At 37.9% G+C, this 25,605-nt stretch overlaps 1 protein-coding gene across 3 annotated transcripts in view; it reads right to left on the bottom strand.

Annotated features, from left to right (window-relative positions):
- BABAM2 (BRISC and BRCA1 A complex member 2) overlaps positions 1 to 25,605 on the bottom strand; it is a 435,974-nt gene that overhangs the window by 291,444 nt on the left and 118,925 nt on the right. For all 3 annotated transcript variants that reach the window (XM_061210583.1, XM_061210581.1, XM_061210582.1), the window contains exon 5: positions 13,348 to 13,542. In XM_061210583.1, coding sequence (XP_061066566.1) covers positions 13,348 to 13,542 — 195 coding nt within the window. The remainder of the gene's footprint in view (positions 1 to 13,347; positions 13,543 to 25,605) is intronic.

Here is a 25,605-nt window from a genome sequence, read left to right as displayed (position 1 = left end):
AAAAGAAATACAAATGACTCTTAAACATATGAAAATATTCTAAACCTCATTCATATCAAAAAATATACAAATTAAAACTAAATTGAACATCATTTTCCACCAAACAGATTGGCAGAAATCTATCAGCACTTTAAAGATATCACTGTACTGTCTTCTCACCTCCACTGTTTTTGATGAACAGTTAGTGGTGACACAAATAATTTTCACCTACATATAAAGTGTTATTTTCTGTGATCACTTAAAATTTTCTCTTTATGTTTGGTTTTCAGTATTTGGACTATGATGTGCCTTGTTTTTTCCTTGCATTTGTCTTGGTTGGGGTTTGTTGAGATTCTTGAATCTGTAAATGTATGTCTTCCACTGTATTTGGAAATATCTGGGCATTATTTAATCAAATATTTTCCTGCTTTCTTTCACGCATATTAAACATTTGGATTTTGTCCCATAAGCTCTGCTTTCCCTTCTAAGTATCAACCCACATCTAGTATCTGCTGCTTTTGATCACTCTCCAGTGCCTTGAGGCACATGGCTTTATATCTGTGGATGGGTTAGTCTAATAGGAGCTACCCGGCCATTATGCAAAGTGGAACCTGACAGAAACCTGCAAATATGTTTGATTTATGATTGGCACTGCTGTGGAGAAACAACCACTCTCATATATTGCTGCTGGGTTAATATATTGGTATAAACATTATGAGGGCATTCTGGTGATAAAATTATAAACACACATAATCTTTGATCCAACAATTCCACTTCTAGTTATTTATCTTACAGACATACTGGAATACATGCAAAGTGACATGTACAAGATTATTTATTCCAGTCTTATTTATAACAGCAAAAGATCCAAAACAACTTTAATGCCCAACAATAGAATTCAGATTAAATAAATTATGGTTCAATTATTCAGTGTAATAATATACAATTATTTTTTTAAAGGAACGCTTATATGGAAAAAAATCTCTGAGCTATATTAAGTCAAAAGTAAGGTGCAAGACAGAGTATATATGTTATCATTTGCATAAAAAGTATGTACTATATGTTACCATTTGCTTATATGTGCATAAAGAAACTCTGAAAAACTACAATAGGTAAAAGCTACACCAGTGCTTATCTGGAGTGGGAGAAGCAAAGGAAGGTGGTTTGATTTGGGTGGACACAAGACAATGATGGGAGGGAGACTTTTCACTATATATCTTTTAATACATTTTGATTTTTGAACACTATGAACATATTACCCACTCAAAGAAATTTTAAGGGATTTGAAAAGTAAAATTAAAAGTGTGTATGATGAGATGCTCATAATTCATGCACTCATTCATTTATTCAACAAACATTTATTGAGCACCTACCATGCCAAGTCCCAGGCTGGGTAATGGAGATCTTAAGACCAACAAAATACAGTCTGTTTATCTTGACTAGACAAACAAAATATTACAGTGTGATGCTTGGAGAGAGATATTTACAGGATGTGGAGGTAACTAAGTTAAGACTCTTAGTTTCAGGTGACAGAATTCTAATTCAAACTAACTTGAGCAAATAAAAGAGAATTTATTTAAAAGATATGCGGTATCTCAGGGAATCTAAGATTAAAAAAGCAGCCCACACCTAGAGGGGTGGGATAGGGAGGGTGGGAGGGATATGCAAGAGGGAGGAGATGTGGGGATGTATGTATACATATAGCTGATTCACTTTGTTATACAGCAGAAACTAACACACCAGTGTAAAGCAATTATACTCCAATAAAGATGTTAAAAAAAAAAAAAAAGAAGCCCAGCCTCAGTTCAAAGGACTCTAATGCCCCCAGAATTTTCTCTCTGTCTCTTATCTCTGCTCTCTCTGTGCTTCGTCTTACTTTCTCTCTATTTACCACTTTCTGATTCTTTTGACTAAATAATATGAGAAAAAAAGGTCCTAGAGTTACATGTTACAGACCAGCTACCCATAACAAGACCAATCTCACTCTCAGAACGAACTCCAAACTCTCAAGCAAGAACTCTGTTTGGCTTAGGTGCCTCCTGATCTAATCAACACTCTTTCCACAGTTTTTACAGTGAAAAAGTTAATGTTACCATAAATTCATTGAAAATAACTGAAAAACTAGGAAACTCTTTGGGGGAGGCAGGGTTGAGTTATATGTACATTTCCCAAAAGTCCTAAAAAAGTATGAGGGGCTTTCTTACAGAACACATCAAATACAAGATTCCTCATCTTTTTCCTTTTACTACGTGGAGTAGACTCAGGGCTTCCCTGGTGGCGCAGTGGTTGAGAATCTGCCTGCCAATGCAGGGGACACGGGTTCGAGCCCTGGTCTGGGAAGATCCCACATGCCGCGGAGCAACTAGGCCCATGAGCCACAATTACTGAGCCTGTGCGTCTGGAGCCTGTGCTCCGCAACAAGAGAGGCCGCGACAGTGAGAGGCCCGCGCACCGCGATGAAGAGTGGCCCCCGCTTGCCGCCACTAGAGAAAGCCCTCACACAGAAACGAAGACCCAACACAGCCATAAATAAATAAATAAATAAACCCAAAGTTTAAAAAAAAAAAAATTTTATAAAAAGTAGACTCAGCCGGTCCTTTGGAGATACTCGTAGGTTCTCCTCATGCTGAGGAAATTGTGCAAGGGGTGCTCCCAACATCTAAATACCATCGAAAATGGGGCACCCAAGACTCAGAACAAACAAGTGGCTTCACAAATGCAAGTAAGCGGCACCATTCCAGCCCTCCCTCACACGCTGCTGTGCGAGGTGCAGGCAAAGGATTCCCTCTGTTTCATAATGTTTCCGTAAAACCAGGTCTTTTCCACTTGACTGGCCCTGCTGCTAAAGGAAACTTGAATTTTCTACTGATGCTTGTATTAAAAAAAAAAAAAAAAAAGGAATAAAGGTCCTTTTAAAAGTCAGTAAGGTGCTTCCCTGGTGGCGCAGGGGTTGAGAATCTGCCTACCAATGCAGGGGACACGGGTTCGAGCCCTGGTCTGGGAAGATCCCACATGCCGCGGAGCAACTAGGCCCGTGAGCCACAATTACTGAGCCTGCGCGTCTGGAGCCTGTGCTCCGCAACAAGAGAGGCCGCGATACTGAGAGGCCCGTGCACCGCGATGAAGAGTGGCCCCCACTTGCCGCAACTAGAGAAAGCCCTCGCACAGAAACGAAGACCCAACACAGCCATAAATAAATAAATAAATAAATAAAATTCAAAAAAAAAATGGAGGCTAATTTAAAAAAAAAAAAGTAAGATTGGAAAAGCTATCATGTTTACTTTAAATGTCTGCTGACATAAAGCAATTTAGGTACACACACACACACTACTTTTAGTGAATAAACTAAAAAACTGAGGTATAAACTACTGTGACCAAGATCCTAAGTACTCCTACTGACATACAGGTCAAAATCCAATATAACAAATTCCATTATGCAAACAATAAAATTGTGAGAGCCTCTGTCCTGGGATCATTTATTTTAAATAATGCTCAACTCATAATAGTTCCATGTGGTTAAAAACAAAAACAAACAAACAAATCTGCACAGTTTCAAGACGTGACTATTATAGATTTGACTACCATGCTATACTCTTTCCAAAGGAGAGCCACAAGTTTATCCCTGCCACAGGTCAAATGCCATCAGAGCATAACTCCCAAGTAGCATAAATTAAAGGGGGATGATGAGAAGCCCCCTGTATCCCCTGCTCCCTGTGGCTGACTGGCGTCACTGAACACCTACTCCATCCTCGTGGCCAGCGGTGAAAAGGCCGTCCACTTCCAGACTCTCCAGCTATTCTGATCTCTCTCTGAGCACGCTCGCCCTCCTCTCCCACCATTCTAGACCAGTGCTGCCCAAGAGACAGAGAGATAGAGAGAAGGAATGCAATACACAAATGTGAGCCATATATACATATGCCATTGGAGATTATTTAACATTTTCTAACAGCCACATGTAAAAAGATAAAGAGGGACTTCCCTGGTGGTCCAGTGGTAAAGGATCTGCCTTCCAATGCAGCAGCGGCCCGGGCTCGATCCCTGGTCAGGGAAATAAGATGCCAACTAAGCCTGCACGCCACAACTACTGAGCTCACGTGCCACAACTAGAGAGCCTATGTGCTGCAAAGTACAGAGCCCACGTACCCTGGAGCCTGCGCGCCACAACTAGAGGAGAGAAAACCCGCACGCCACGAAGAAAGATCCCGCACGCCTGAATGAAGATCCCGCGTGCCACAACTAAGACCCGACGTAGCCAGAAGTAAAAATTAAATAAATAAACAATAAATAAATCTTTAAAAAAAAATAAAAAGATAAAGAAAAACAGGTGAAATTAATTTTAATAATATGTCCCAATATATCCAGAATATTATCATTTCCACATGTTATCAACATTAAAAAATTATTAACAAGATCATTTTTTGTGCCAATTCTTTGAATTCTGCTGTGTATTTCACACTTGCATACATCTCAATTCAGACCAGCCACATTTCAAGTGCTCAACAGTCACTTATGTATAGTCAGGGGTTCCTGTTTTGGACAGCACAGTTCAAGATATTTTTCCATTGGACAGCACAGTTCAAGATATTTTTCTATTAACATTAATTCCTATGTTAAGTTAGTTACTCCCTGTCACAAATACCTGAAGAGCTACCTGAGCTACCAAATACTATGAACCTGGAACACTCCTAACAGGAAGGTTGGTAAATGTCACCTGGTTAGTGGGAATGAACATGGGACCCATGCCTCTTGCAGCTAATATGTTTTTTCCTTCTTCCTCCAAATACAATCTGAACTTACTGCCTTTACTTTGTCTTCACCACTTCCCTTGCTGATACCCTGAAATCTGTTCCCCCAACCTCAGAACCCCACCAAAACTACTCCTGGAAAGATAAGCAATGCTCTCCTTCTTAAAAAGTAACTCTCCCCTTCCCCTTGTTTTCCATACTTAATCTACACCTTGGTGATATCAGCTTCTACTCGTCCACATATGGTACTTTATGATTAACAGCATTTTCAGAGATAAGACAGGAAGAATCACTGAACTACAATTTACTGAGCAACTACTATAATAAGTTACTTCAAATATATACAAAAGAAGGCTAATAATAATAACAATAATACTTTGTATTACACAACTCCACCGTTTGCTTAATTTTGTTTGCTTCGCACACAGGGGATCTAATTTAATCTTTGTGTCAAGGTTGGGGTGACAGAGTAGTTATCTCCAGAAAAGTGACACAGGGAAAAGCTTTAGTCACACACACACAAAAACTAATGACAGGGGCTTCCCTGGTGGTCCAGTGGGTAAGACTCCGCACTCCCAATGCAAGGGGCCCAGGTTCGATCCCTGGTTGGGGAACTAGATCCCGCATGCATGCCGCAACTAAGACCCAGCACAGCCAAAATAAATAAATAAATAATTTAAAAATACAACTAATGACAGAATTAGAATCCAAAGCTCCCACCTCCCAGATCACTTCTCTCTCCAACACATTTCTAGATGGCCTCTGCCCTAGAGGACCTTACACTCTAAGCACACTGCTCTAAAAGTAATCAAACAACGAGGCCAGAAGAATGAGGAGGCTCTAATGCCTTGGTAGCCAACTTAAGCCAGAATCAATTCCTGTAAATGCCTCAAGGTTAAGAAGAACAGCCAATCCCAAACAGCCAACTAGTATTTCCCAAAAGATGCAACCACTTCAGCTCTAGCCAATCAGTTTCCTTGCTTTGCGTCCAACTCCTCTCTGGAAAAACCTTGCCCGTAACTCTTACCAGTAGAACACTCCTAACCACCTTGCATCAGTGTTTGCTCAAATAAACTCTTAAAAATTTTAATATGTCTCAGTTTATCTTTTAACAGTGCTCATATACTTCCCCTTCAAATGTAATAGCACAGCAAGATGGGGTGACAGAAGCATCAAGTCATTAACTCAAATGAGGAGCTATCATGAAATGGCTCCTTTCATATTTTTAAATGTTGCCAGAGTTTAATTTATAAGCCATAAATTTTTAAAATCTTACTGGGATTTGTGGTCAGGTACAAGAAGAAAGGGTAATTGTTTCACATTCTCCAACATATATCATTATTAAGAAAATACCCACAAAAGGAAAAAATCGGTTGCTAAGAAAATGTTTTATCTCACAGATCACCCACTGGTGATCTTTAATACGTAAAATATGTGAAAATATGTGGTTTTAGAACATCTCAAAACCTTCGTTTCACGGCAGGAAAGACAAATGTCTTTAATCAAAATATTAGGGATGATAAACTAACTTTGAGTTCTGGGAATTAAAACAAAAGCCAAAGAAAAATTCACAAATTTGCTTACTGCGCTCTGTTACCATTAACAGACTCTGGTTCTTTAGCTATAACAGACACACGCAGGAAGTGCTGACAAGGCAGTTGACAGATACAATATACAGTGAGACCTTAGGTTTTACCCATTGGGAAAACTTATAATGTACCTTTATTTTGATATGTTGTAGCAAAACAGTATATACAATTTTAACACCTATAGCTTACATTGTGACATTCATTGAAATTAAAATTCTAATCTTAATAACTCTGCTCAAAGAGGTAGCAGGAGGAAGATCTTTGTGGTAATCTGTATCTTGATTGCAGTGGTAGTTACAGGAAATTACTCATGTGATAAAATGGCATACACATACACTGTACCAATGTCAATCTCTTGGTTATGTAAAAAATAACCACTGGGGGAAACCAGGTGAGGGTATACAAGACCTCTCTGTACTATTTTGCAACTTCTTGTGAATCTATAACTATTTAATATATCTTTCAAAATTAAATATATTAATATACCTTTTAAAAATGATTCTGATCATGCAGGAACATTAGAATTGTTCATTCTGAACAGGTAAGCTTGCATCCCAATGTATCATCTGTTTTCTCCCAACTAAAAAAAAAATTGTGTTTACTAAAAATTATAAAACCAGCATAGACTAAGAATACAATCTTCAAAACTCTACTTATTAAAGGAGATGGACAAAGCAATAAGAGAGATGACTTCATAAAAAGACCATGGTAAAGAATTAATAAAGAGTTTGTGTTGGTTTTTTGTTTGTTTGTTTGTTTGTTTAATGTTTACTTTCAAACGTGCACTTGCTGAAATCCTCTAACTGGAAATTGAGGAGGAAAAAGAAGAGTGTCTGCAGTGGTGCAGAGGGAGCACTGTATTTCAAATTAATATGCTTGTCAGAAGGCTGACGGGAGATCAGAGCTCTCTCCCTCTTTCTACTACATGGTTTTCAAATTTTTCCTTTTGCCAGCTGACGGTAAAATGGAAGAGGCAGCTCAGGTTTTTAAGAGCCTCTTACTTTTAGAGCAGAAATGGAAGGTTAAGAATGTAAACACATGTTCCAAAAAGAAAAACTCCGTGATGCAAAGGCGAAAACAAAAAGTCACCATCCTCTCAAATGAATACAGGATGTTGTAATCCAAAGGTATTCAATACTTATGCACAGTCTTGGATTCATTACAGAAAATATTTATCAGATGGCCTAGCAGAATCAGGAGAACCAAAATACATGGATTCACATTTAGCCCAGGAAGAACATAGTGACTCTTATAATAATTTTATTTAGGGAATATATTAATTTTCATATTTTATTTCCTATATCAATTTATTTCATATTAAAATGTCCCCTTGCTTCAATATTCCAAAAAGACATAATAGATATGATTTACTAATCAGTAAAACAGTCATATGTATGCTTATAATTCTTGTCCCCCACCTATGCTATGCCTCTAAGTTGTTCTGCAACCATATGACCCCCTGACCTCCTCTTCCTATAGTGCTGTCTATGTCCACCTTCCTTTAGGACCTAGGTCAGTTCTGGTTCATCAGTGAAGACTTTCCTTAGTCACTCCATTTCTCAGTGATTGGCCCTTCTTCTGAATTCATGTACAGGCTGTCCATTCCATCTGAGATAATCTGTTCAGCATTGCTATTTCATTTTTTACAAATATGTGTTGAGACTTAACTGGATTCTAACACCTTCAAGAGCGAAAGCCAGGACTGCTTTTTTTTACTCAGACTAGCATAGCAGACTTTCCGTATCAGTCCTATACCGGCTTAGCCCTGCTAAATTATATCTTGCAGGTATGGTTCAGCGTTCCAGTGCACATAACTATCAAAATAATTTTAAATATTGATTCTGTAGTTCTTCATAATAATTATCTTTTCAAGCTCTGTGTTACCAGAAAAACTGAAAAGCATGCCTTTCAATAACCTAATAAAACAATGAAACAGGGTCAAAGGAGAAGCTCTGTGACATTCCACAAACACCTGATGGCTGACAAAAGATATATCCAATCTTTTATGTGGAGCTCTTCCATAGATTCAGACAACTAAGAAAGGAGCCCACGGTCAGTAGAATACTAAGGGAGAACAACTGAATGCTTTACTGAAAATTAGATAATCTAAGTCAGTAATATTCACCTTCCTTAAAAGGATAAAGTAAGTCTGCCATGACTGTTTCTTAGTTACCCAACTGCTGTTCCAATTGACTGTTGCATTCTTATTTAAATGTCTGAGAATCATCCACCTAAAGACCTGAGTGTAATTTCTTTCAAAAATCTCCAGAATGTTTTTGCTTTCTATAATCCCTAGGACCTTTCTGCTTCTCCCTAATTTCTCAGAGATAATATCTCTGAAGCACATCAGCCAGTTTCTTCAGTGCCCTGAAACAGTCCCCCCTAGAGCCTCCAGAAGGAACGCAGCCTTGCCGACAATTTGATTTTAGTCCAGGGAGACCCATTTCGGACTTCTGACCACCAGAACTGTAAGATAATAAATTTGTGTTGTTTTAAGCTACCAAGTTTGTGGCAATTTGTTACAGCAGCAATAGGAAACTATTACAGTCCCTGATTCAAAAAATCTCGGCTCAAAACCAAACTGCTTTCTTTCTGCTAGGGTCCCGTGTTTGTCACCCAAATTCTTGGTCTGGATTTGTATTCCATTAGCAAGCTGTCCTTTAACATATTCCTGAACCAGCATGCCATGCTCAAATGTGTTTCATCCTGCAAGACTCACCTTTATGCCCTGTTTCTAGACCAGGAACTAACTCATATGCCTACATTTTTACTTCTAGAGTCTCGGCTCCTACTTCCACTGGGCCCTCCCTAGGGCTGGCTGGTCAGCTGCAAGCTTAGCCTCTAATTGTCCACCTTGCCTTCTTACAGGATTCTCAGTTTCTTTACTTCCCCTAAGTCCATAATCATTGCCCTAATGCTTACAAATTACTCAATAGTATATCAAAATAAACTGGGGCAAATGTAGCAGTAGTAGGTTTAAAGAATGGAGAATCAGTAACATTAAATGAGAAGTTTTAAATATACTATAAATTCAAACTACCTAGCTATTTTAAATGAACTTAAACTTCTACACTCAGAAGAACTATATCTCAAGTATTAGCTGAGCCAATGAACATAATTTTAAAAATCCCTAGATCAGAAATGGTACCATAGGGCTTCCCTGGTGGCGCAGTGGTTGAGAATCTGCCTGTCAATGCAGGGGACACGGGATCGAGCCCTGGTCTGGGAAGATCCCACATGCCGCGGAGCAACTAGGCCCGTGAGCCACAATTACTGAGCCTGCGCATCTGGAGCCTGTGCTCCGCAACAAGAGAGGCCACGATAGTGAGAGGCCCGCGCACCGCGATGAAGAGTGGCCCCCACTTGCCGCAACTAGAGAAAGCCCTCGCACAGAAACGAAGACCCAACACAGCCGTAAATAAATAAATAAATAAAATTAAAAAAAAAAAAAAAGAAATAGTACCATAAAACTGTATATACTTAAATTCAGCCTTAATATTCAAAGGGGGAATTAGGAGGGAAGGAAAATCCTAAAAACTAAAGATCAATTAGTTTGACAGTGATTCCAATCATGTCTTTCAAGGAATCTATCAGCACTAAAGACAACACAGACAGGTTCACCAAGAAGTCATGTCAAGTTAACCTAACACCTCTTTTGAGAGGACAACTAAGTTGATTTTTTAATAAGAAAAATGTTGGGATTAGAGGATACACTAAGTTTAATAAAGTTTTCCTTACTATCCATATGAACAGATTAAAGTTTCAAAACAATAGTGTAAAACCTTGAACTCTGCACTACTGGTAGAAATGTAAAATGGTGCAGCCATTATGGAAAACAGTACAGAGATTCCACAAAAAAAATTAAAAATAGAATTAGCAATATGATCCAGCAATCCTACTTTGGGGGATATATTCAAAAGAATTCAAAGCAAGATCTTTGTACATACCCATGTGTAGTCAGCATTATTCACAATAGCCAAGAGGTGAAAGCAATGCAAATGTCCACTGACGGATGAATGGATAAACAAAATGTGGCATATGCATGCAATGGAATGCCAGGCAGTCTTAAAAAGGACAGAAATCCTGTCACATGCTACAACATGGATGAACCTCAAAGACATTATGCTAAGCGAAATAAGCCAATCACAAAAAGACAAATGCTGTTCGATTCCACTTATATGAGGTCTCTAAAGGAGTCAAAAATCATAGAAACAGGAAGTAGAAAGGTAGTTGCCAAGGGCTGGAGGGAAGAGGAATTAGTATTTAAATTGGTAGAGTTTCAGTTTTACAAGATGGAAAAGCTCTAGAGATCTATTGCACAACAATGTGAACATACTTAACACTACTAAACTGTATACTTACAAATGGTTGACGGTAAATTTCATTTTGTCTTTTACCACAGTAAAATAAGCAAAATAAATTTACAAAATAACAAAAAAACCTTGAACTGAACACAAGATGATTTGTAACAAGGATGAATTTTAGTCCTACTGATTCAAAGGCATTAATCATGTATAAAACCTTGGAAAACATGTCCTTTGAGAAAGAGCTGAAGAACAAAAGGGGAAAGGCATACTTAACCTAAGAAAAGAAAGACTAAGTGAAATCTGAAAGAATTAACACAGAGAAGGGAACCTAAACTTATTCTGTGCTTAAATAAACTAGAGTTTATTAATTAATTCATTCAACAAATGTTTACGGAATGTAAACAATATGGCAGGCACCGTTCTAGGTGTTTACTATATTTCCAGTGAATGGAACAAAGATCTTGGCCTTGGTGGAATTTTACATTCCGCTGGGGAGAGACAAACAAACAATAAACATGATACGTAAGTGTGGTAGGCTCCCAGTGATCTCTGGTATTCACACTCTTATGTAATGCCTCCCCTGCGTGGAGACTGGACTTAACAAGCAGAATACATCAAAATTGATGAGATGTCACTTCTGAGATTAGGTTATGAAGACTGTGACTTCTGTCTTGCTCACATACTCACTCCTGCTTACTCGCTCTGGTGAAGCCAGCTGCCATTTTATGAACTGCCCTGTGGAGAGGCCCTAAGAAGAGGCAAGGAACTGAGGGCAGCCTCCAGCCAACAGGCAGCACTATACTGAGACCCTCAGGTCAACAGCCCACAAGGAATTGAACGGTACCAAGAAATACATGAATGAACTTAGAATGGATCTCTCTCCAGTTGAGCCTTGGGTGACTACAGCCCTGGCCAGTACCTTGAGTGCAGCCTGTGAGAGACTCTCAAACAGAGGGTCTACACAGATTCCTGGCAAACAAAAATTATGATAATAAATGCTATTGCTTTAAGCCACTAAATTCTGGTATGATTATTTTGTGCGACAACATATAACTAGTACAATATGTTAATTATATAGTTTGCTAAAAAGAGATGCAAAAAAAAATGTAGAGCAGGGTCAGGGTTGGGGGAGGGTGTACAAGTTACAATTTTAAAAAGAGATGTTGGAAAGACCTGCACATGAATGTTTATACAGCATTATTCATAACAGTCAAAAAGCAGAAACAACCCAAATGCCCATCAATTGGTGAATGGATATGTGGTATGCCCATCAAATGGACTATTACTTAGCCACAAAAAGAAATTAAGTACTGACACATGCTACAACATGGATGAACCTCACACATAATATGTAAGGTAAAAGAATCCAGTCACAAAAGACCACATATTGTATGATTCCACCACAGGTATACCTCATTTTATTGTGCTTCGTTTTACTGCCCTTCTCAGATATTGCATTTTTTATAAATTGGAGGTTTGTAAACCTTCTGTGTTGTTAGACGATAGTTGGCATTTTTTAGCAATAAAGTACTTTTTAATTAAGGTATGTACATTGTTCTTTATAGACATAATGCTATTGCACACTTAATAGACTACAGTGTAGTGTAAACATAACTTTTATATGCATTAGGAAACCAAAAAATTCGTGTAACTCACTTTATTGTGATATTTGCTTATTTGCAGTGGTCTGGAACCAAACCCGCAATACTTCCCAAGTATGCCTGTGCATGAATGTTCAGAAAAGAAAATCTATACAGACAGAAACTAGTTTAGTGGTTGCCTGAGGCTGGGGGTGGGAATAGGATTAACTATAAATGGGCATGAGGGATATTACTGGGGTGATGGAACCACTCGAAAACTGGATTGATGGTGGTTGCTCAACTTGGCAAATTTATTAAAAACCATTAAACTTTACACTTAAAACAGGTGAATTTATGGTATCAAAATTATACCCAAAAAAAGTTGTTTAAAAAAAATGGGGTTATTAATATAGGCATTGCTGAGAACATAATACATGAGTAAAAACGTTAAGGAGGAAGGATATTAGCCTTGTGAATATCCAGGGGAAACATGCCAGACAACGGGAAAGCTATGCAAAGACCCTAGGGCAGGAGCATATCTTGTGCATCTGCAGCACAGCAAGGGTGCTACAGAGGCTGGAGCTGATGATTTTTAGACAGGAAAGTGGGAGACGAAGAGAGAGAAGGAATGATGGATGGAGGATGGTGGTGACAGGAATCATGTACAGCTTTTTTACACCTCTGGAAAGACTGCGGCTTTTACTATGAAAGAAGAAGAGAGGGATATGAAAGTGCTGGGCAAAGGAGTGATATACTCTGACTTGCATTTTTAAAGGATCATACAATGTAAAGAAATTATAAAAGGATCCATATAAGCTGGCTACCTCCAGAGTTACTGACCCCTCTCACCTGACTGGGATACTATATACTTTCTCATAATTCAGAGTTTTGAAAAGACATTAATGTTTATCTGGTTTCTCAAAGATACCGCCTGGGAAGTTTGTAAAATTTGGAGTCTCACATCCGCAGCCGCAGATATTCAGAAGTCAGGGGCTGCGGATGTGAGGCTGAGAAAGTACACGGGCAACCTAAATCATGTTTATCTAAGGAAATGTTCAGGATTTATTATAAATGCATGTCTGAATTGATTATTTTATTCTATTGCAGATAAAGTGACCTTTTTTCTCCCATTCTCAAAAAACCTTACCCAGTTGTTTTTTTTCCCGGCATAAATTTCCATGTTCTCTCCATACTGCGGCTCTTCCAGTAACGTCTGGTATTCAAACATGAGGCGGGAACTCTCACGGAGACGGCTGCATTGAAATTGGTGATATTGTTGCACAAGTTCCTTCACCACAAGTAAGAGACATTCAGGATTTGATGGATTCCAGGAGGCAAGGTTCTGCAGAAGCCAAAAATAAAAGACCAGTAACAAATGCATTTTCACACAAATCCAGTATCATATTAGCACATCAATATAGAGAAAAAGAATAATGAAAATCTAAGAGAAACAGACTACTCTTTTTTTTATTGAAGTATAGTTGATTTACAATGTTGTGTTAGTTTCTGCTGTACAGCAAAGTAATTCAGCTAAACATATATGTGTATATAATCTTTTTCATATTCTTTTCCATATGGTTTATTACAGGATGTTGAATATAGTTCCCTGTGCTATACAGTAGGATTGTTGTTTATCTATTTTAGATATATATAATATATATATATAAAATATATCTGCTAATCCCAAACTTCTAATTTATCCCTCCCCCACCCCCTTCTCCCTTTGTTAACCATAAGTTTGTTTTCTATGTTTGTGAGTCTGTTTCTGTTTTGTAAACAAGTTTCTTTGTATCATATTTTAGATTCCACATGTAAGTGATATCACATGGTATTTGTCTTTCTCTTTCTGATTTACTTCACTTAGTATGATAATCTCTAAGTCCATCCATGTAGCTGCAAATGGCATTATTTCATTCTTCTTTATGGCTGAGTAGTATTCCATTGTATACATGTACCACATCTTCTTTAGCCATTCATCTGCCAACGGACACTTAGGCTGCTTCCATGTCTTGGCTATTGTAAATAGTGCTGCTATGAACACTGGGGTGCATTTCTCTTTTCAAATTAGAGTTTTCTCTGGATATATGCCCAGGTGTGGGATTGCTGAATCATATGGCAACCCTATTTTTAGTTTTTTTAAGGAACCTCCATACTGTTTTCCATAGTGGCTGAACCAATTTACATTCCCACCAACAGTCTAACAGGGAAACAGACTACTCTTAATTTATGATAAACTCAGAGCTGAAGTTAGAAGGGTCTTTTGAGCTTGGTGATTTTTCCTGCCTTCTAAAAATTCTTGCAGAAAATCAAGGAGAATTCCACCGTGGGTAGGCAGAAATATAAAGTGTAAAGTAGGGTAGTAACAAAACAAGAAACCTAAACATCCTAGAAGACCATAATTGTAGCCCTGGAAGACTGAATTTGCTTCATAGTCTTTCATAATTTTAATTTTTTTCCCTCTGCACCTAAATTCAGCATTAAAAGCTAATGTCATTCAACTCAGATCCACAGACCATCTGCATCTGTAATACCAGACATAAATAAATGCTCTGTAAACATTAGCACCCCACAGAAATATAAGCACAGTGGTGGTGGTTCAGCCTGAAAAAGATAGGAATGGAGTAGAGATGAGGGAAAATACAATTAGGAAATGCAAAGTTCAAAGAAAAAGAGGAAGGGAATGTCTCTGATAGCTTATGACCAGGAAAGGAGCTGGGAAAGATCTGGTAAGTATATAGTAGCTGTTAAGCTCTCATTCATTCAACAAATACTTATCAAGTACCTATTCTGTATCAGCCACTGTTCTAGGCAGTGACAGGAACAAGCCAAGTCCTTGCTAAAGGAGCTTACATTCTTGTGGGCCAAAATAAATAATAAACAATATCAGATGGTAATAAATGCTACCAAGAAAAATAAAGCATGCATCCCTGAAAAGTGATGAAGGAAGGGCTTCAAAAGAGAAGTGATCAGCTGGGTCAAATGGTGTTGAGAGTAACATGAGGCTTGGCAATTGACTGCTGGGTCTACTGACACAGGTCAATAGTGTGCTCAGCAAGTGCTACTTTGGTGAAATAGAAGCTTGACTGTGGACGTTTAAAGATAGGATGAGTAGAAAGAAACTGCAGACAGCTAATACAGACAATTCAAACTGGTAACCAGAGGTAGAAGCGGGGTCAAGAAAAAGTTGTGCTCAGATGTTTACAGCTTGATGGAATATCCCCATAGAGAGGGGAACGTGCTGATGTAAAGGGAGGTGGGGCAAGGTTCCACCAGAGGAGATGACGATTAGGGAGGTAGGGGTGGGATCTCCAAGAGGGTTGCCCTAGCAACGAGCACAGGGAGTCCATCCGTAGGTACAGGAGAAGAGGCCAGCTTAGGAGTACAGATGCAGGCAGGCTGTCCTAAGTGCTGATAAGAGCTTGTGGCGGTTCTCTACTGGGAGCTTACGTTTTCTCCTTGAAATAAGGTGATCAGCTGAGAGTGAGGAAGAAGGAGGGGATATGGGAAGTTTGAGAAGAAGGTGTGAAATAGTCATTTAGAACAATAAACAATAAATGAACTGGGGAAATGGGGGAGGAATAAATGGACTGGGGAAATGGAGGAGGCGTTCCAATTAGCACCAAAAGCCCCACTGAGCTTGAGGTATGATTTTTAAGTGAGACCAACAGCATAAATTCCCTTGCCTGGGTGCAATGTGGAGTGGGAGGAATCTGGATTTAACAAAGGTTGGGATTTTGCCAGGTAAGTACAAAAGAAAGAAAGAGGGGCAAGAGATCTTAGAGGGTTTGCAAAAGAATGATCATAATTATGGACCACTGACGTTAAGCCAGGAAAAAGCAAAGTAAGTTCATAAGGGAAGTGAGAGTTAGTGAAAAGGTGGTAGGACCCAAGGTCCTGGTGAGCTGGAAGAATTGTTGGAGTTGAGATGCTAAAAAGAGGAAATCGGAAAGACACGAGGCGTGGTCAGAGAATGGGATGTTTGCAACTGAGACGATGGAGGTGATCTATAGCGGTACCGATGAGGCCTGGCTGAGCATGTGCCTGGCTGAGGACGTGAAGGAAGGACGAGACCACTAGAGGAAAGGAAGTCAGGGACTGAGAGGCCTGCATGTTGGGAGGAGCATTTGTATGAACATTAAATCACCTGGAATCATGGCAAGAGCAATAGTGCTGAGAAAATAACAGTGAGCCATGTGCTAAAATCTTCAAAGAATGCCTCTAGATAACAACAAGGAGGGGGTGGTGGGTCCCACTGCCTGAGGGCCTGAGTTTCAAGGCTGGGGGTGGGGTCTGGGAAAAGGGAATGACCTTTCCTTGGCAGCAGCACTGAGGAGCAGGAACACCTACCTCCCCTCCAAGTACAGTGATACAAGAGGTGAGAGAGAAATCAGCTACAATTTGCTTGAGAACATGCGGGGACGGACAGAATCTCAGGGTAGAGGGTCTGAATACTCAGGCTTCAGAGTGGTGGTCATCAATCTTCAAACTGGAATCACCTAGAAATACTAATGCTTGGGCCCTACTCCCACCTCCAGACTCCGATTTAACTGAGTTAATCTGGAGTACGTCTTGGGTAATGAGGTTTGTTTGTTTGTTTTCTAAAGCTCCCCAGGTGATTCAACATGCAGCAAAGGTTGAGAACCACTGACTTAGAAGAAAAAGCGGTAGAGAAGTTAAGGATATCAGGGACTTTACTGATAACAGACCAGGTCAATACCCAAAAACACCCAATCTCTAGAAATCTAGAAATTTAGCACCTATAAAGGAAAACAGCAATACATTACAAATGTTCAACAGGTAGTAATTATATAGCTTGCTGAGTACTACAGAAGTTCTAAGAACTTTTCGTATATTCAAGTTAATCCTTATGACAACCTATGTTATATTATTATACCATTTTATAGGTGAGGAAACTGAGGCCAAAAGTAGTTTGGTATCTCATCCAAGGTCACAGAGCTATTAAACAATAAAACTAGGTTTCAAACTTAAGCAATTTGACTCCAAGTCCCTGCTTAAGCACCACAGCAGAGGTTCTTACACATTTTGGTCTCAGGAACCTTTTACACTCTTAACAAGTATTGAGGACCCCAAGGAGCTTCTATATATATGAATTATATGGGTTAAATTTACTATATTAAAAGTGAAAACGGAGAAATTTTTTTAATATTTATTAATTCATTTTAAAATAACAATCCTACTACATGTTAACATAAAAACATTTTTTAATGAAAAAACTGTATTTTCCCAAAAACGCATGAGATGCATGGCATTGTTTCATATTCTTGCAAATCTCTTTAATGTCTGGTTTAATTAAAGAGCTGGATTCTCATATGTGCTTTTACATTCAGTGTTGCAATATGTTGTTTTGGCTGAAGTATATGAAGAAAATCCAACCTCATTCAAATATGTACTTTGAAAAAAGAGGAGTATTTTAATAGCCTTTTCAAATAATTCTGGATCTTCTTCTTTGATACTACACCAAAACTCAACAAGTGGCAGTTTCTTTTTTTTTTTTTTTTTAAAGATTATTTATTTTTATTTATTTATTTATGGCTGTGCTGGGTCTTCGTTTCTGTGCGAGGGCTTCCTCTAGTTGCGGCGAGCGGGGGCCACTCTTCATTGCGGTGCGCGGGCCTCTCAGTATCGCGGCCTCTCTTGTTGCGGAGCACAGGCTCCAGACGCGCAGGCTCAGTAATTGTGGCTCACGGGCCTAGTTGCTCTGCGGCATGTGGGATCTTCCCAGACCAGGGCTTGAACCCGTGTCCCCTGCATTGGCAGGCAGACTCTCAACCACTGCGCCACCAGGGAAGCCCCAAGTGGCAGTTTCTTAAAGGTTAGTTGCAATGTGGAATCTAAAACTACTTTTTTTTCTTTTCCATTATGGTTTATTACAGAATATTGAATATAGTTCCCTGTGTTATACAGTAGGATAAAACTATATTAATAAACACTTCATACTCTTACCCTAAATTCCATCTGTCTATCCTACACTTTAAATGAAGCTTTTACTCATGTATGACTTTGTATCATGCATTGATCATTTAGAAAATACTGACTCACTGAGTTATACAGATCTTCCAAATGTTGACATATTTCATTTATATAATTTCAAAAAACCACATTCATTAATATCATGACCAATCTCACCAGAAAAGTCTTCTATCAAAAGAAAACAAACAAAAGGTAAAGAAATGCATCCTTTAAAAGGATGGTAATTACTTTGCTCCACTGCATGGGTTGATTTAGGGACTAAATGACAATGGAGACACCACTAAACTTACAGGAAAGATAGGTCTTAAGGGATATCCAAATGAAGACTTGATGAACAGAGGAAAAAGTAAGAGCTTCAGCATGCTACACTGAAGGACAGAGGGCCCTTGCTATGAAGCGATTTGACAGAAAGAGTACAAAGTCCGCACAGGCAAACCTCTGGACCTCAAGAGCCTGAGGTTCTTTGGGGCTACTCAAGACCACAGAAGGATATAACAACACAGTATAGAACTTAAAGTGATCATCATATAGCTGGCTATGCATTTCCTTCAGAGATCATCATTAAACACTGATAAATAGGAAAAATACACAATCTTCCATTTCCTGGTCAAGTATTCCTTTCAAGTCCTTGTTCCAGTACAAAAAGAAAAAGCTTTAGTTGCCTCAATTTAAACTCTTAATTCTATCATTTCTCTTTAGCTATTTGGCAAGTTACAAGCTTACATCCACAAATTTTTTTTAAATTATGAAAGCATATAAGCTGGCAAACACCTCTTACCAATTTGAATTCATTTCAAGTGATTCAATCTAATTGTTAAATGCATAGTAAAGACATGCCAAGCAGTCCCTTTCCATTAAATACAACCTCCCAATACATGGAAATGCATTTGACCTCTTTGGCCATTCAATGCAGACTTCACTGGGAAATGATTTAGCTGAAAAACATTCCCATCAAGGGAAGCAGAGACATGCTCACAGTGATAAAAATTCCTCTACTACTGCTACTTGACCACTTTTACATATTAAGTAATTTGTGCTTTGAACTACTTGGCCTAAAAGGCGAGAACCCTGAAGATATACAAGATTTTTTTGGTCACTTCCTAAGACTAAAGCATATTTTAAAAACAAGTCTAACAATGCAGGACATTGGGGTTTTCCACTCTCTTGAGTAGGAGATAGAGAAAAATACCCAAAGCTTCCTCAAGGAAAGGGTGAGAGAGCATAAATTAAGAGGCCTCTTTATGAAAAAAAGAAAAATAAGTTTCTCTCTCTATGCACAAGTTCTTATTCTGCTTATTTTTGGTAATACATGAAAGAGGAAATCTGAAATGTGGATGGTCAAGAAGAATAGGCATAGGACACATAATACACTAACACAGAAAAGAGTAATGAAAATGCATTAGGAGAAAGTGATATAATACGATAAAAGAGACAAAAGCAAAAGAAGTAACTACTATTATGAAACTTTATTCATTCTCACCAGACACCTATGAAGCAGTTCAGGGAAGGTATCACAGCAGTGTTTTTTCCAAGACTGGTTAACTAGAGAGGTTGAATAACTCTGAGGATACTCAAGTGTAGAACTGAGAGTGTAGAATGTAAACCTGACAACCTTCCCCCATTCAGGTCACTTAAAATATCCGTTTCTAACCAAAGAATTGGCATCTGCCTCTTTGTAGTCACAACCTGTCTCCCACCTAGCAATAATTCTTGATTCCTCACTTTGGTTCCCTGTCCAGGCTGCCTGACTTGAGGGATGCTCCTGTTCATGTGACCCTCAACCTTCCCACATCTCTGTCATCAATACACTCCACCACGCACATTATCCTCCCAAATCAATGGCCCCGCAGGCTTGAAAAAGCACAACCAATCCTCAGCTCCTTACGTGAGCTTCCTTATGTGAGAAACATAGCGAAGGATAACTTTTTCAGATGCCTAACTCACTTCACCCGCAAATCACATCTCACTTATTCAAAACAAGGCTTCTCAGCCATACTGAAGCAAATTCATTCACAATGACACCAATATATGAAAAAAGCTGGGAAACAATGTACTAGGTTCACAGCGCTGGGGAGATGAAGAATGGAAATAAGCAAATTAGCAAATGAGCCCTGGGACCATCACTGCCTAATAAATGAAGGGGAAAAAAATCTTCTAAGGGAAAAAATTTTTCTTTTAAAAAATAAAGCTTATAATAAAAATTTTCAATTAATAAAAGGATAAAATACAGGCATAAATTAGAAATACTTCTTTAAAATTGTCTGAAACTTCTTACTATAAAATTTCACACAACTCTCTAGCATTGTATACAACATACAATACTGTACTATATAGCACTAAGTAGGCCTTCTACCTATACTACTCCAAGAGTTAAGACAGCAGAAGGATTTAGAAAGAACATTTTTTTTACAGTCAGTTAATTTACCATGTAAAATTGAAAGTTGCTAAGATAGTAAATCTTAAAAGTTCTCATCACAAGAAAAAGAAATCTGTAACTATGTGTGGTGATGAAAGTTAAATTTATTGTGGTACTCATTTCGTAATTCATATACATATCAAATCAAACTGTTGTACACCTAAAACTAATACAATATTATATGTCAATTACATCTCAATAAAAAGTTAAAAAACAATACATAAAAAGTATGTAACCTTATTAATAAGCAAAGAAATGTGATTTTCCTGATTTCTTCTTTTTCATAAACTAATATTTCATTGAAATAGTAATATATACATGGTAAAAGTAATAGCATTTTTTTCCAATAGCATAAAAGAGTGTAAAGAATAAAGGTAAGTCTCCCTCCCAACCTACACTATCAGATCCCCCCCCCGCCCCCCCGCTACTCTCCAAGAAGACTGCTCCTATCCCCCGGAAGGAGCCACACTGGGACCTCGTAAAGTACCAACGTTTGGCCCTTCTTGGGTATTCCTACATATGACCTCTGGCTGTGCTCACTCGGAGCTTCCTCCTCTCCTCTTTGAAGCTCCATGACCTGCTTCCCATGGTTCAACTGGCTCCCTTGGATCAGGTCTTAGTTTGAATTCATTAGCCTGACTTTTACTCCAAGACAGGGCCTCAGTCCCACAAGTTGTTTCTTGTTCCCCTGGGACTTACTAATTTGGCCTGCCCCTCACCCAGCATTCCCCACAAGAGAAGAAAATCAAGCAATAATTATTAGAAACAAAATTTACATCTTAAATTAGCCAAGTTCTTTCTGTAAACAAATAACTAATGCTGGTGAGGATGTAGTTTAACAGACACTTTACACATGAGAGCACAGACTGGTACAAGCATTTTATATATATGATTTTTTTAGGAAGATTTTTTTCCTATATATATATATATATATATATATATATATATACACACACACACACACACACACTACCATGTGTAAAATTGATAACTACTGGGAACCTGCTGTATAGCACAGAAAGCTCAGCTCAGTGCTCTGTGATGACCTAAATGGGTGGGATGGGGTCAGGGGAGGCCCAAGAGGGAGGGGATAGATGAATACATATAGCTGATTCACTTCATTGTACAGCAGAAACTAACATAACATTGCAAAGCAACTATACACCAATTTAAAAAAAAAAAGGAATCTTAAATATGTTCATTCTCAAAACCTCAATTACCCCTAGAAATCCTATTTATCAAGAGTCTTAAAAATGTTCATTTTCAAAATCTCAATACCCTTAGAAATCCTATTTATGGGAATCTATCTAAGAAAACAACAAAAATAAGGGGGAAAATATCTTCATAGACAAAAAATATACTTTGAGTCATTTATAATATCATAAAATTGCAAATTGCAAATAACCTAAAAAGCCTGATAATAAGAAACAGTTGAAAAACTGTTATAGTCATTCAAAGGAATAATATGCAGCCAATATGTTCACAAATACTATGTAACAGCATAGGAAATGCTTTCATTAAAATATTAAATGAAGACAGATATAAAACTATATATACATTATGATCACAACTTTTGACTACCCCTACCCCTCCAACCCTCCACAGCAAAAACCATCTATCCACAGAAAAATTACTATAAAAAATGTTAACAACTGATGTCTATAGTTGGGAGCTGTTTAGAAGAGTTTTTCTTTTCCCTTCTTCCTAATTTTCTATATTTTCCAAATTTTCTGAGTATGTGTCTACAGATATGTATGTATATGTGTATATGTGCACATGCAAAACACATGCATATACCATAATGGAAAAAAGATAAATTTTAAATAAAATAGCATACTTCAGACATTTCACTTCAACCTGCTTCTCAATCTCAAAGTTTAAGAAATTCCACTTGCCATCTACATATTTTATGAGACTTCAATCATCTCTTCTGATCAGCTAAAAGTTAGTTCCACAGCCTTCTGGAGAATAAATCTTTCTAAAGATTCAAGTAACCTTGAACCTGGTGTTTCTTAAGTTCCAAGCCTCACAGAACATTTCCAGAAAGCTAATGCAATATGCTATAATGTAACAGTCACAGTTGTAGGAATGTATTCTTCTCTCAACCAAAACTCTTTTGTAGTACACTCCTCGAGTGGAAAGTCTCAGGAAATGACCAGTTGACATCTTACATTTCTAACAGAACTGTAATTTAACAGCATGAATTTTTAAGATGTCACTTCATCCGGAGAATACAAAAGATAACAAAAATAAATTTTCTATTTGATCTGTTTTTAAGAGGACCAAGTATTATCAGAAATGAATGTCTACACTATACATTAGAACAGGGTTGAGTATTTATAACTCCTCTAATATAGCATCTGAAATAATTTAAGTGAAATTACTTTAAACATTTTTTCATACTTTCTTAAAATATACCAACTTCTTAACTTCTTAAAGTAGAGTTAACATAACACAAATTTGGGAGTGGGTGAGAGGAAAGTTGGATTAAGAGAAACTAACTTTGGGACTATACAGAGCAAGTCTATTTCCTTTTCCATATAACTTCCCTTCATGTATTTATAGTCATGTAGCTAATAAAAAAGACAACACAGCACTCCCAATCATATCCCTTATAGTTATAATTAACTTGTAGTTAATGTTTTGGCATTTTATATTTGAGAAGAGTCAACTATTAAAAACAAAATGGGGCATGTGGAAGGGGAAAGAACATCAGAGTTGTATTCTGCTCTAATAAAATTTGTAGAGTACTCACAGAAATAAATATTGGTAAGGCAAAAATTTAATTAGGGTAGTTTTATAATCCTCAGTGGCTTTATTTTCAAATATTCTAATAATTCTCTTCATTCTTATAAGCAGAGCTGACTGAGTCTGAGTCTGAGATGTGAGAATGTTGCCATGTCCTTTGAAGTTGTTGTTAATTACAGTCTTGAAAACTCAGTGGCTTCTTGGAAGCACAGAAGCTAATTAGAAAGAGATGCAAATCTGTGACATCCAAATGAATAGCTAAGAAGACAACCAATATAAGGCCACTTCTGGGATTAATACGGGCTAGTAAAAGCATTCCTAAAAGTACAGTTAAGTTAAATTCTCACACTTACTTAAGAACTATGTCTGACCAGTAAACTGAATGTATTCTGGTAAAATGTGGCAATTTGCAGCCTGTGTTCAGTGGCTGCTACTGAAATAATGTGAGTAGAAGGCACTCCGACCTCTTAACCTGTTTTAACCAGGACACCTCTGCCATTCTGCTTTTGGTTTTGGTTTGGTTTGGTTTGGTTTGTTTGGGTTTGGGTTTGGGTTTTGTTGAAGTTTTACCTAAGATGTCATTTGAAAAAAAAAATTTATTTTTTGGAAAAAATGGGGTAGTCTAATAAGTAGTGAATACTTCTCTGAAATCTTATGCTTCTTTTACCCTTCCTATTTGTGACCATCTTCATCTTGACCCTGGAGGCCCTCCTAGGAGGAATCCAGAATTATAAAATGGCCTGGAGGACCTTCAAGATGTGCTGAAGAAAAGCATTTTCTCTAGTTTTTAAGACTATAGTCCCAAGTCACCAAATTAGTCTATGTATACAGCTCATGACTGGAGTAAAAGGGATTCATCTCCTTAAATCATACATATCTTGACAATAAGCAAAGTGGAACTGCCATCTTCTCAAAAAAATCTAGTCTGTTTGGGGCCAGTCATGGCAGTTTTTGCTGTGGTTCTGCCCCTGCTTTCTCTAGCGCTCTCCAAGGTTCTGACCTCCCTCTCAATCAACAACCAACTTCCCGGGATTTTTTTTTTTCTTTTTTTTTTAACCTTTTTGTGATCTAGGCTTTTCTTAAAAGTCTTTTTTATTGTCTTGCAGAAAAAATACAGCAGTCCACCCCCTGGCTTACAATCAATCAAAATACACAAATAGCTTAGTTTATGAAAAATCACTTTCCCACATGATTTTATGATAGAACCAACAGGCTCATAAGGAAGAAAAAGCAAAATAAAGAATTCTAAATCTGAATTTTTTGAAATGCCATTCAGTAGGCAGCCTCACCGACAGTTGCTAGGTAAGCGAAACTTCCAATTAACAGAGGAGTTCTGGGGAATCTTCAAATATCTACCAAGAGATGACCTACTGGTGCATCACACCAGAATTTCTCTACCATCCCAATTTTGTGCTAGGGTGACAGACTCATTGGAACTGACATACTTGTTTGCTTTCTTCCACAGTCAACCATGCTTTTAATCTAAAATGTACAAAAGTATCTAAAAATTATAGCTTTGGCTCCATTTAAAAAACTCAAAAAATTGTAATATCCCTTCTTGTCCATCAGAAGTTGCTCTACAGATTACCTGTCAGCTCCTCTAAAAAGAAAGTGACCAGCATGCAGCCTCATGACATGCTGAACTACCACTTCAAATAGGTCTCTAGGATCACCCAGCACATTTTCTAAGTTCTGTTTCTTTCTTTGGAATTGGGGGTGGAGAGATGGAAGCAAGGAGGGAGGTGGGAGGGAGCAGAGGAAGAAAGGAATCTCAAACCACATCTCTTGATCCAGCCTTCCTTGTTTATTAAGAGGAAGAGAGTAAAGAGCAGATTCTTTTCTATCTTGAAACCCACCTCCCCAAGTGAAACATACTTGAAAAGAAAGAGTACCCTTCCCAGAGCCTTTACTAGCCTTTCTTCTCTTAACAGTACAACCACTTAGAGAATAGGAATGGTATCTTTTCCAAAATGTGTATAAAAGAACTAACACTGGAAACACTAAAGTCACTGAGTGCTGAATTTAATAACAACCAAATCCACTCTTTTTCTTCCCTAAGATGTTGTCTTTGTCCACACAACTTTAAGGTGCTATCTTTCAAATAAAAAATCAAATCTATTTGGGGCCAAAATGCTCAAGTTTTACACCTACTGTTTCTCAAAAAAAAGTACGAATAAATAATATTATTAAGTTCAATTTTGGATAAAATGCCAGTGTAGACTAAAATTTGATTAATGAACCCTAAACATT

The sequence above is a fragment of the Eubalaena glacialis genome, chromosome 14 (assembly GCF_028564815.1).
Source record: "Eubalaena glacialis isolate mEubGla1 chromosome 14, mEubGla1.1.hap2.+ XY, whole genome shotgun sequence".
Taxonomy (NCBI): Eukaryota; Metazoa; Chordata; class Mammalia; order Artiodactyla; family Balaenidae; genus Eubalaena; species Eubalaena glacialis.
This window is presented reverse-complemented; position numbering and strand designations above follow the sequence as displayed.